The following is a 12,796-nucleotide window of genomic DNA, read 5'->3' as shown; positions in this document are numbered from 1 at the left end:
GGGTAGGAACGAAATTCTTGGAGATATATAGGGTGGTACTTGCCGACTTCTTATTCTGTACATCATTGCTATATGGAAAAAAACTACCAACCAAGTGAAAAAAAAGAGCCCTCACAGCTGTCTTGCACTTTAACCTATTGCAGGCTACATGTGTGACTATCACCCCCTTCCCAGCTACATCCCTGCCTAGGGCAACAATGACAAATGTGCAAGGAGCAAGCGATTTATATGCTTTCCCAGCATCACGCAGTAAACTAATTTCCTCAAGTACAACTTACTTTCTCCACAACAGGAGACTGGTGTTGAGGAGTACCTCATTAGAACAGCACACAGAGCGAGAGCTCTGACCCTGTGAAACGGGAGCTGAGCACAACAGCTACTTGGACATACCTGGGCTGTTTTCTTCCCCCCTGCTAGGTGAAGCATCTCTGGCTGTTCCAGACAACTTCACCCAAATTTCCACCCATACAAACAGCTGAGGTTTTTCTGCAAACAGTTTGTTTCCACTGGGCTAGATGATTGCATGTCTGAGCACTACCGTGCTATAGAGGGCATTCAGTAAGCTTATTGTCTGAGCAGATGGACCTGTTACTATGTGAACCTAAAGAATTCTAGGCTCCCTTTTAATTAGGGCAATGCACCAGGAATAACAGTTCAGAATTAAGGGGTTCTAACGACGCTGCAGGGAGGGTGCTGATGACTCAGGCTTTGTTTTCACAGTTGGAGGTTAAGCAGACCCACTATCCCAGGGAATTATAGCCCCTTCCTGCCAAATGTGGCTGGCTTTGTAATTATGTGCAACATCACTCTCTTGGCAATGGGCCCTGCATAGATTTTACTCACTGTTTTGTTCCCCCCTTTCCTTTTACTGCTGTCAGGGAGGGTGATGGCAATTGTTAGTTATTGGCTGTTAGAGCAGAGCAAAGTGTTTGGTCTCAACACTGTCTGCCTTGAAATCCAAATAGCTAAACTGCAGGAGGCAACTTTTTTCTTCCTCCTAGGCAGGAAGCTAAGTTTCCCCACAAACTGTACAGGAAGGCAAGCTGGGTGGGTTTTACTATTTATTCCGTTTCTGGTATTAACACACCCCCACAAACAAGTACTTAGCTTGCTCAAAGCAGCCTTGGTCCATTTCAGTTCATAATTATGCATTTTCAGTCAAACTCTTGCAAAGTTTAGCTCATTCTACATAAACACAACCCACCCAATAAAGTATTTCCATTCAGCACAGTAAGCAGCCTATAGCTTTCCATAGTGGTCATCTTCACAGAGCCTACATTAATTTTAGGTAAACTGTCATTCCAGTTCTTTTTGGCTGACTTCATCCTTGGGTTAAGTTCCCATTCTTAGCGGATTACTGCCACCTCCCCTGCCCTCCCAGCATCAGCATCTTCCAGGTCTCCAGAGTACCACACCTCTATTAAATCTAGTCTTTTGCTGTTTCTTTTCCATTTTCTGTCAAAAGAATGGCAAGTTTCTACCCTTCTGTAATCAAACTCCAAGCCCAAGTATGCAATACTTCTTGACAGGTATTCTCTCCTGCTTTCACTCACTGAAGTCAACTCCCTTCTTAATTCAGGCAAGTAAAGACCTCCCCAGTTTTCCCTCCAGGGCAGGAGACCAAAGCTCCAGCTGAGTTTGTTGCTGCTGCACTCAAGGCTTTTTGTGCCTGTAAATTCACTTCTACAGATCAGTGAAGACATTTCTTGAAAGCGACTGTGTCTGTCTGGCAGGTTGGAAGCTGAAGGGGAAACACGAGAATGGCAGGTCTAATTTCTCATTCAGCTTCAGAGCAGCGCTGAGCACCAGCAGAACCCCATTATACCCCAAACGTCCATCGGAAAGATCTTCTGTGGAGCAGGCTCTGATTGCAGCTAACTGTTTGTCCACCATGACAGGAGGCCCAGGCCTGGCTCACTGATTGATCCCTGTTCACAGACAGAAGAATAGAGTGTTCAGTTGTGAAGTGCATAGAGAATACAGCAGTAAACACATAAAAATGTAAAATCTCTCCCCCCAAGTTATGGATGAGGCACTCACTCTGCCTTCCTAGCAGAGCCTGCTAAGCACTTGCCCAAACTCCTTTAAAGCTTGTCAACACTACACCAAATGTTCAACACTTGAAAGTCAAGCACTTGCCCATTCTACTCCTGACTGTCCCAACATATTCCAGCTGTGAGAAAACACAGCTTTCACTGGGTTAGATCCATCTTTCTCTTGCACTGTACTCAGGTGGGTCTTGTGCCAAACACAGCGGGGGCCAGACTGTTCAGCTGCTGTGCAGACCTTGATGTGGTTCTCCCAGCTCTACTCCTCACATGCTCACTTCTACCCGCAGGTCCTGCAACCGCAGCCTGCTTCAAATTGGCGTCCTGGGGGGAACTCCACCACCAACCACAAACTGTTCCAATGAAAACATGTAGCTAACACAGAGCCGCTACAAGAACAATCTCATTTCTCCCCTTTTCCACTCCTTTCATTTTGTGACTCTCTGCTTCATGGTCAGCTTAAAGCAACCAGTTCCTTGGGAAAGGGATGCTATTTTAGATATAGAATAAACCACAACATTCACAAGGGTTTATGAGTTATGCACAGTTACCACAAGAGTGTAGGGTGCCTCTTTCTTCTGGACTTCTTCTGTGGCATTTGAAGTGGAAGCCTGTGCAGAGCTGGGACCTGTCGGTGATGTATCGACAAACGTTTCGTCCACAACTCTGAAGCGGATCTCCTCCCCAATGTCCATGTAGAGGTCATGGGCCCCTTCTTCCGTCTCATATTCCCACACCCACACCTGCTCTGCTTCATCGCTGGCCATGCCAAGGGTTAAGGATGGAAACAATCAGCACTCTGCCTGACAGATCACTTTCTGACAATTTTGAGAACAGACTCAATTCAAAGCCTTTTCGCAATTATTTCTCAAACTGCACTGCACCATCCTGGGCCACCATCTGTGCAGCCCAAGACGCCTGTCTTGTTTCCGATTTTCCTGCTTCAAGGTGTATGCTGCTGGGCAGAGTTGGGATTACCCACCCCTCAAAAAAAACAACAACAAAGAGCCCTAAACAAGCAAACCCCCTCAAACCCCAGAAGATCTTATCTACCACAATTAAGTATATCAGACACACCATGTATCTAGACCAGGTGTCCTCAAACCTTTTAACCAGGGGGCCTGTGCGCGGATGCAGTGGCAGGCAGTCATCTGCGGCTGCTTGGTTCCCCCCGCCAACCCCCGGGGGGGTGGCAGGGGGGGTCTGTAAATACCAGGGGCCGGATTGAGGACCCTGGGGGGCCGTATCCGGCCCGCAGGCCGTAGTTTGAGGACCCCTGACCTAGACATTACATGATGTGGTAAAACCTGCATTCTGTCTTCAGCAACAGCCAAGACTAGAGGCAGTGATTACACTGCGGTTGTTCAGGGGACACTGCCGTTCAATTCTATCAGCGGGCACAATGACCCTGCAAAACCTAATAAGCGTGAGGCCTGTCTAGCTGTGATAATGGTCTGCGGGACTTGCCCAACACAACAGCTTAGCTTCTGCCACTGGGCACCTACATTGCTGCAGTAGTGAATGCCTGTGGGACCAGCACTGCACAATCTTTTGAAATGAAGTAGTGAAGTTATCAAAGGTGATCAAAGGATACAACTTAGCTGGCTGCTGCAGGGATTCTGGTGGGATGACAATATCATCAAAGAACCCAATAGAAACTGTGGAGAAAATATCCTGATGAAGACCAAAATGATTCTTTGCAAATGATGTACCACAGCAATTCCTAAAATGCATTTCTAGACGCATTCTCCTTCCTCTTTCAGGAAGGACATCTGAGATCATGCAGGAATTATTCTTTGAGCCACAACGTTCAATTTCAGTTGGCAGCAAAGCAACCACCCAGCTGAAAGTACACACAGCAACAGAGGGCACAGTCTTCAAGCCCGCTGGGAAAGGAAAAGACTCTTTGGAACAGGATTAGAAATGAAAGCGTTCCAAGAAATGAGTCAGATGCTATAGAGGTCTGTGACAGAAAAGAGCTTAGAAATTACAGATGTAACATGTTAAATGAAGACCAATATAAAGTTAGAACAACCCCAATCTCCCCCTTGAGATTTCATGATGTTGAATTTTATCAGTGTGGACATGCCCAAATTCAGCAACAAATGCAAACAAGATAATCTTATTGTCCTGACTTAACAACTGGGCAGAGGAGCTTGCTTCCATGGGAGAAAGGAAAGCAACTCGTCAATTACATATTCCATGAATCTGACAGCACTTTGTGCTCACAAAGACGTTTCCCTGCCATGTTTCCAGGTAGAGGAAACAATCATGAATTTGCACACCACTACAGGGATGATCTATCAGACCAACACAAGCCAACACTACCACTTTGATAAAAACAAATTCTATTAACCAAAGCAAGAAAATGAATGCAGTCTGCGCTCCAGATGGGCTTGCCTGTTCTTCTTGGGCATGCACATGAATGACAAAGCAAAGGGGAGTACAGACAAAACCATCAAGGGCCCAGGAAGCTGCCAGGCTCCAGCTACCAACCACCTCAGATGGCAGCAGGACTAGAGGCCAGCAATAGCCTTTCACCAGCCTACAGACAGCACTGTATCACCCGCAATCACAGAACCTCAATAGACCCAAGAGCTCTGCGGCTCACGTGTCCGTAACATTAGAAGTTGCGGTTTACCGTGAACGCCATCCTGACTGCAGCTTTTAATCTGTCCAACCAGAATCTCATCCAGGAAGGGATGGAAGACCACATAGCGGAAATGCACTTCAAAGAAAACAGACCATTAGTGTTATGTCCATGTTAGTGAACTATACTCCTTCCACAGGGTGGCAGCCATTAAAACAGAATCCCACATCCTATATGCCCTCTAAAATGCTTACCCAGTTTCTTTTGCAATTCCCTTAAAGGCTCTGATTAAATAGGAAAATGGGAATAAGAGTCCTGATTCCTAACTGTTTTGTATGAATTTGAACAGCAGTTGATCAGCAGTGTCCTGTTCTCTGCTCTTCAATCTTGCGAAAGTTTAAGGTCATGGAATTAACTGTAAGATGAAGAACATGGAGCAGGGCCTCTGCTTAAGTTACAATGTAAGCCTTCCCCCATAATGCTTCAAAGCCAAGAGTATCACTTGAAATTATACTTCCTTGTAATACTTCTGCTCCTTTTGTCAGCAATGCTGTATTTTCTTTACATGAAATATATGGTATCAAATATTATCAGAGTAAATAAGATTCTCTAACATAATTGGATTTTTCATCCAGGTTAAATAAAATGTTTCTAACTAAAGATTTTGCATTTATAAGAACGTTACACTATGACAATCTTAGCCAAATAATGCTTATGAGCCATTTTAACATCTTAGCTGTCCATACTCGGTGCTCCTCTTTTACACAACGTCATGCAGTACATTAGAGTTATTACAGACACAGCAGGACTTATCGAAGTGCTACCCCAGATTCTAAAAGCAGACTTTCTTCCAAGCTCAGAGATAATATATTCTCTTGTTTCGGTTCAAGGAGTAATTCAAAGTTAAGAAGCTGAATGGAGATCAAAGCAAGCAGGAAAGCCTGCCATCCTCCTTCAGTATTGGAGAAGCTTTTATTTGCAGGCAGCAAGTTCTATTGGAGTTAAAATTTAGACAAGGGGAGCCACATACAGTCAGACCAGTTCTCTTCTAACAGGAAACGTCATTTGTTCAAGGTACGCTTCCACACTGAAAATTAAACTGGAAAGAGATGCATTTTTCTACTTTCAAAGAAAGTTATTTTAACTTAAAATAATACATGAACTTTGCTTTTATGCCTTTACTTCCAGTTTTTGCTCAGATTTTCCAAAAGTCAAAGTAAATAATTTAGTCATTTCTCAGTTTAAAAAAAGTCACTAGAAATGTATGCTGAACCAGATCTGTCTAAGTCTCAACAAAAAAAAGTAACAAAACTTCCAGCTAGGAAAACAGCATCAAATGCTGTGCAAATGAAACATGTTTCAACATTCTAGCTAAGGAAAATAAACTTCAAAAAGAAAAAATACTAGAGAAGTGCAAAACAACTTATTTTCTACATGCAGATTTCCAATCATTCTAAATGAAATTAACCTCTTCCTTACCCCACACCTATGGCTCTAATTGTAGAACAGAAACAGGCTGTGGGAGAAGACAAACAGGACTGCCTATTTAAAACTGTTATTTTTACCCCAAAAATGCAAAGGAAAGAAGCTAACTTTTGCCATGTCCCTCTTGTCTTCCTAAGAGGAATAGAGTTAAGGCTATGAACCTCAGTGAGTTCCGTTAAATTTACTTCCCTTAACAATCGAACTCAGTTTACATTTCCAGATCACTAAATAACTGAGGACAAGAATATACCTTTGGTATGTGATGCACCGTCTCCAGGGAATATGTATGAATCTTCCAGCTTTGTGATATCATACAGACAGATGCAGAGGCCAACATTGTATACAACCTGCTCAAACAAAAAAAAAAATTAAAAAGCAATAAATCAAGCAAACCATCAAATTTACACACGCCTTTTCAAAAGAAGGCAACAGAAGGGTGGTAAGATGGAAGGGAGGCTTCCAGGAGGTAAACTCCCTTCAACAGCCCCTGCCAGGCCTAACCACACTGCATTGTAGGGGAATCCCTAACTTGAGTGTTACAGGAGTACATGTATTCGTGTAAAGAGCACTGCTACAAACAGAAATCCTTGTGGCAATTGTCAGTGGTGAGAGAAGCTGAACCGCCAAGACAGTGAACAGTTGCCCACAGCTATTGTTGCCCACCAGCCCCACAGTTTGTTCAAAGGCTAAAAAAACTTTTCACTAAAATTAAACTCTCAGAAGTCTCTAGGCTTGCCTTTGTCTTTAATTGTGCCTTTATCTTTAATTGTACTAGCTCTGGGGAGACATGACGAAAACTCCTGGTTTCTCTGCTACTTCCAAGATTGCTTCACAGCCCACAAAATTTGAGACATCCACCAGTCACTAGCAGATGAGGGAAGCCTTTTGCTTTTCATAACCTGTCCATATAATCTGCTATTCACAACTCTTCACCGCTTCAGGTTGCTCTTCTGAGCATCCTTCACACTCAAAACCTGTATTTTGAGTTTTGCACCTGCTTTGCACTGAAAGCCATATGCTAATCAGAGTCCTACGGGATGCACAGAGAAACTGTGACCTCCTGGTCTACAACAGAACACTTCTTTATATCCTGCACCAAAGACCAACTTCTTACTGCCACACTACATTTCAAGTACTAACCACAGACCAAGTCATCCATTAATACCTTCATTTCTCTTTCAGTATTATTGTTCTACATTTATTTACATCACTTTTTGAAAAAATTCCGCTGCTAGATGGATTAGTTTGCATCCATTTTTCAGACTGCATTTCAGATCAGTACTCTACACACAAACCAGTAGTTACTCTCACTTCTCTTCCATGCTTCTCTGCCCCATCTGGAATCTCAGTATCTTCCCATTACAGCACTGGCCATTAGAAAAATGTACCCTTTGAGATGATACATGGCTGCCTCTTTGTTTACAATCTCTGTTATTTCAGTCGCTGAGGATGGCCTCCGCATCTAAACTATTCCGATACTTCACCCACACATCTCATTAGGAACAAATAAAAGGAAGAAATGCTCAGGGATGTTATGACACCTGTATCAACCTACACATGAGCCCCGCTTTACCTTATTGGCCAATTTCTTGTTTAGCTCTTCAGCAATGGATTCATTCAGTTTCCTTTCAAACTGCCAGGGAGGAATTCTTACTGTGTCAGTCATCTCTACCAGGACAAACATGGCGGTGGGGAGCGCCTCTGAGCTGAGCGAGAAGCCACCAACAGCCTCGGGAACCGCAACACTGCAAGGACAACCCAGACCCCCAACGACTGATGAGCGGCGGGCCTGGGAAACCCCCCCAACGCCTTGCACGGCGCTCAGCGGGGCAGCGCCCCGGCTATCCCGGGGGGGCTGGGGGGAACGGGCCGGGGGGGAGAAAGCCTGGGGGGGTGAGGGCGGCCGCACATCGGCCGTTGCGGAGAGCAAGAAGAAGAGGGGTCGAAGGTGGCCACGCAACCGCAGTCCGGGGTGGGCGGCCAGGCAGCCGCCGTTGCAGAGAACGGGGGGAGCGCGCCAGCAGCCGCGCCGCCAGGCAGCCCGGGGCTCGGAGGCGCAGGGCGGGCGGGCGGGCCGGCGGCGGGGGAGCCCGGCTGGGCCGCTGCCGCTCCCTCACCCACCTCCCGCACGCGAAGCCCCGCCGCGCGCTCTCCGGGTCCACGGCACTTCCGGCGCCTCAGCCAATCGCCCTCGGCGGGCGGGCCTGCGTTCTGATTGACACGGGGCGGAGCCCTCAGGGGACGTGGTGGGGCCCTGCCGCGTCGCGCCGGCCAGGCGGAGCGAAGCGCCCCGCCCCGCGGCGGCCATTTTGTCCCTCCTCACCGCGGGGCAGGGCGCTGCTCCGTTACGTGCCATTACCGGTGGGGGGCGGGACCCGGCGGCCCAGGGCTACGCTGATTTCTGGTGCTCACCGTAAGGGGTGTGGTTTTAGTCAATATAAACGTGGAAAGGTCCTCAGCTACCGGCTGCCCTGTGCAGGGCTGCTCGGTACCTGCCCCCGCTCCCCCCCGCAGGTGTTTCCTTGGGCAATGGTTCCGGTGCCGCGGCTGTTTCACCTGAAACAATCCACAGTTGCACGTACTGTATTTTCATTTATCGTTTTCTTAAGCTTCAATCTCGACAGTACAGCAGAGATCAAAGTTTGCACTTGTCGGAAAGCCAGTACTTCAGCTGTTTGCCTACGTACACAGCAAAACCAGGGGCGTTTATAGACCCCTTGCACCTTTCACAACAGTGACTATCCAATACTTAGGTCGAGGTTATTGTCAGGTACAAATTAGCAAGAGAGTGGTGGAGCTGGATAGTCCAGATATTCCAGAGCTGGAATAATTTATTCTGAGTGTTAACAGCGAAAAAAAATCCCCTTGGTATAGTTTTGCAGGCCTCGATGCATTCTGCAGTGAGGTAAGCAGCATGAGGGATGGTAGAAAACAAGGGGGTGTGCTAATGTCTGAAATTTGTCAGAAAAAATGAAAGGAGATTGTTTTAAGTGTGTTTTAAAAAAAGATTTGCCAGGAAAACCAAACGTCTCTGGCTGACAGTCAAAACTGCACTCTCAGCATAATGGCTTTGATGCAACGGCTAAGTATGTCATCCCCCACAACCCCCAGCAGTGCGTAGTGGGACAGTAATGAGTGCTTTAGATAAGAAATCATTAAATGTTGAGCTGCCTTGGAACAGGAAGGGGGAAACGAGGTTGGAAATATGCAGCTAGACCTCATTAACAAGATACCTGTCTTGGCCAAAGAGTTTCTGATCTCTTTGCAATTACTCCTGTTTCACCAGGATCTGTTGTGCTGTGGGTTTCTTTTGAATAAACATGGCTGGTCTGCACATGCTTGGTGTGTCTATATTAAATGGGGGGCCCAGGAACAAATTTTCCCCTGTCACCTGAGAAGTGCAGCATTTTTCTTGGGAGCAGCATCTACCATCTCAGCAAGGAGCTCTGCTGCCAATGCAGCAGACACCACTCTATCAGGACACCTCAACCCAAATCCACAGCATTTCTTGCTCTTCTCGTCCTACTTCAAGGAGCCTTACAAAAGCTCCTTTCTCCTTTGCTACATTTGCGGCTGCACTAGTCTCAGCGTGGCACAGTTTTGCTGGCGCACGTGCCACATCCCTTGCTGTTCTGTCCTGGCTTCACTCAGGTCAGGCAGTGTGAGGTTTGACCTTTGGCTGGAGTGCAGGTTTTGCAGGTATCTGTAGATACTTTTTCAGAAGGGAGAATAGTTCCTGCCCCTGTCCTTCTGATAGCAGGGGAAGGAATTACCTTGGTATCTCACGAGGAGGTAGAAGTTAGACACAATATTGGCAAGGTCTGGATCACTCTGGATGCTGTTGTACATAAGAACTGTAAGGTTAAATAGGGGCAGGGTTTCAGGGAAGTAGTAGGCTGAATACCTGGGAGATCATGGGAGATGGAGAGAAGTGGATCTGGACAGAGTCTGTATCACACTTCCATTTCTAGCCCTTCCTTAAAGCTAACATTTTTCATGCTTCCAATAGCCATGCCCCATCAGAAGCTGTTGAGTGCCCAATACGAAGCAGATGCCTCTCCCTTCGGTATGATCCACAGCTGCCAAAACACAGCTGTATGAGCAGCAGGGCTGCGAGGCCTCACTTCATACTGGCTTGTGTCTTACATATGGGTCTTTGGTGTCTTGTAAAGTGGAGGCACCAAGCAAGCTCTTGTGGGGTAGGGACGTGGAGAATCTTTCTCCTGTGTCAGCTCTATGATTGCCGACAAAGGCTGAACACTGCAGGCTGTTCCTCAGTAAAGATGATAGGATTCCTCTTTGCGCAGCTGTGTGTTTTGGTGAAACTTGCAGGTACTTCGATACTATGGGGAAACTGAATTGAAATGTGTGGAGAGAAGGCTGGCGATGGCAATGTTGGATGAGCTTCACTGCCTTAGATACCAGGCTACAAACACTACCAGAGCTGAGTCTGGCAGTTTCTCAGCCTCCACCAGTAACACCATGGGCTGTGGGAAATGCTTTCCAGTCTCACCACCTGCAGGTAACTCCACCGATCTCAAGCCATGTGTGCCTGGGCCTTTGTACACACGACAGATTTTCTCCCTGGTGGAATTCCGTATTTCATAACTACTGTCTCCAATGTAAAAATATAAACAAAAGCCAAACTTTGCCCTGTAAAACATGGGTGTAGTCTCAACTCAGCTATTGATAGTGTTCAGAGTTACGCTATATTTAAACACCAGAGCTAAGGTATCTTGATGTTGGAGATCGTGTGATCAGCCTCATTTTGTTGAGCGGTCTCTTTTTGTCCCAGTAGTACCAACACAATGAATATCCACAAGTCCACAGCGCCTGTGTACACCTTTCCATACATAACCATAAAGTCTCTAGAGTCTCTCTCAGCAGTATTGGGGCTTTTCCAACATTTGGGAGCATGGTTCTTGATTGCTGGTTTTTTTTGAAACTTCAGCTGCTGGAATCCAGGGATTGCACAAGGGTCCTTCTGTCACTCAGAGAAAATCCCAGACATTTCTCATTCTCACGATTGTACAGGAAAACTGGAAAATACTATTTGAAGTTACCTGAAGGCTCAGAAACTGGGACGAAAATGAAAGGAACTCCCAAATTATTTTGTTTAAGATCTTCTCTGCCCCTGCATCCCCATGGCTGTCGGGGAAAACTGGCTCAATGACATTGGAGGAGTTGAGTGATAATTTGCATCTAGACTGTTTTGGCCCTTCTTTGATTGACTCTGAAGGAATTATGTATCTTCTCACGTACAAAGTCCTCCATGTTCCTGCCTTTGCTTCCATCTCTGCAGGCATCTCTGGCACCCCCCTCCCACTCTCTGATCAAAGCTTCCCCTCTCCTCCTTTTATCATTTTTGCATGCTTTAGACTCTCTGTCTCCTCTGCTGCAGCACATGCCAGAGCCACCTTCCAATCAAATGTACTTTGAGTTCCTTGTGCCTTTTCCGTCAAGAGTCTTTAGTGACTACGTGGGAGAGTCAGGTTCTGACACTTGTCTCCTCTGTTCAGTTTATATTTGTTTAACACATGCAGCTGGGCACACAGTTAACCCTGGCGTTCCACCAATCGGGTGGGGAAGCACAGGTATTTATGATATTCAATATACAAGTTAAATTAAACAAATGCCTGGGGAAAAAGAGGGCATGCCTGCACTACACGTCCCCAGCACTCTTCTGGCCTCTAGCTGTTTCCAGCTCAGGACCCTCCTGGTCTGGATGTGCGGAGCTGTCCCCCAGGAGAGGATGGGCCATCTCAGGAGAAATTTGGAACTGAGACTGAGAGCTGGCTGGGTTTCTCCTCCCCTTCTTCTGCAAGGTTTTGAAGGGTAGAATGGGGAGATGAGCCTTGTGGTGTCTGTAGGGGATGAATGAGGCTCCTGTTTTGTCATGGGAAACTGCCTGAAAAGCCACAAGCAGAGTGTGATGGGCAATGGCAGAACCCACCAGCACCTGGGGTTTCAGTGCTCTTTGGTGGCCTTACTATGGGTTGGTCTCCTGTCTATGGAGCCTTTTTCTGCATTATAGTTCATTGACAGGAGAGACTGAACTGCTTTGTGATCTGGTCCTCCTGCCAAAGCCCCTGGAACAGCCACCTGGATCAACACCCAGCTACGTGGATGGATGGAAGCAGTTGTGACCCTCTCTCCAGGGTCATGTGCCATGCCTCGTGGCTTCCCACACAACTTGTATGCCTCCCTGCTGTGCTGGGGGTCGTTGGTGGAACCGTTGACAACCATCATGTTCAGCTACTTAGAATGACTCAAGGAAAGAGTCATGTTCAAGAAACCAAAAGGAACCCACAACCACCCCGTGTGACAAGATGCCCATGACAGCTCACTGCAGCACTGACTCTACCATGGTTGTTCAGGGTTCTTGCAAATTTTATTCCTGGATCACAGGGTCCTGTGTGATAACGTGCTGGTGTTGTCCACCCTTCTGCTCCAAAATGAGGCCGATATCACCTGAATTGCCCTCAAAGGATGCCTACACAGCCTGTTCTTAAAAACCTCCAGTGATGGAGACTCCGGTGCTTCCCCAGGCAATCTACTTGAGTAATTAACTGTCTGTTCTGTTAGAAAGTGTTTCCTAATGTCTAGCATCAATCTTGTTCCTTGCAATTTAAACCCCATTACTCCTCGCCCTATTCCCCAGTGGGCGCAAAAG

At 46.6% G+C, this 12,796-nt stretch overlaps 1 protein-coding gene across 2 annotated transcripts; it reads right to left on the bottom strand.

Moving 5' to 3' along the window:
- Window positions 1–1,048: 1,048 nt before the first annotated feature.
- On the bottom strand, window positions 1,049–8,359 carry POLR3H (RNA polymerase III subunit H). Of its 2 annotated transcripts, XM_037388648.1 has the most exons (7): window positions 8,245–8,359; window positions 7,697–7,868; window positions 6,374–6,470; window positions 4,690–4,776; window positions 3,643–3,706; window positions 2,600–2,807; window positions 1,049–1,928 (listed from the first exon to the last, which is right to left on the bottom strand). In XM_037388648.1, the coding sequence occupies exons 2-7, from the start codon at window positions 7,805–7,807 to the stop codon at window positions 1,875–1,877; spliced, it is 621 nt and encodes a 206-aa protein (XP_037244545.1). In that variant the 5' UTR covers window positions 7,808–7,868; window positions 8,245–8,359; the 3' UTR covers window positions 1,049–1,874. The 2 variants fall into 2 exon arrangements, with proteins under 2 accessions (XP_037244545.1, XP_037244544.1); XM_037388647.1 differs by lacking the exon at window positions 8,245–8,359 and having other exon boundaries at window positions 7,697–8,236.
- Between the last annotated feature and the right edge of the window lie 4,437 nt (window positions 8,360–12,796).

This window comes from Falco rusticolus, chromosome 5 (assembly GCF_015220075.1).
Source record: "Falco rusticolus isolate bFalRus1 chromosome 5, bFalRus1.pri, whole genome shotgun sequence".
Classification (NCBI taxonomy): Eukaryota; Metazoa; Chordata; class Aves; order Falconiformes; family Falconidae; genus Falco; species Falco rusticolus.
This window is presented reverse-complemented; position numbering and strand designations above follow the sequence as displayed.

Bases quoted from the DNA above. Each gene is read 5' to 3' on its own strand.
- POLR3H (XM_037388648.1), bottom strand. From the start codon at position 7,807: ATGTTTGTCCTGGTAGAGATGACTGACACAGTAAGAATTCCTCCCTGG. The intron at 4,777-6,373 runs GTATATTCTTGT...TTTTCTTTGAAG, and splicing joins CGGTGCATCACATACCAAAG to TGCATTTCCGCTATGTGGTC. The intron at 1,929-2,599 runs GTAACTGTGCAT...GTCTGTGAACAG, and splicing joins AGGCACCCTACACTCTTGTG to GGATCAATCAGTGAGCCAGG.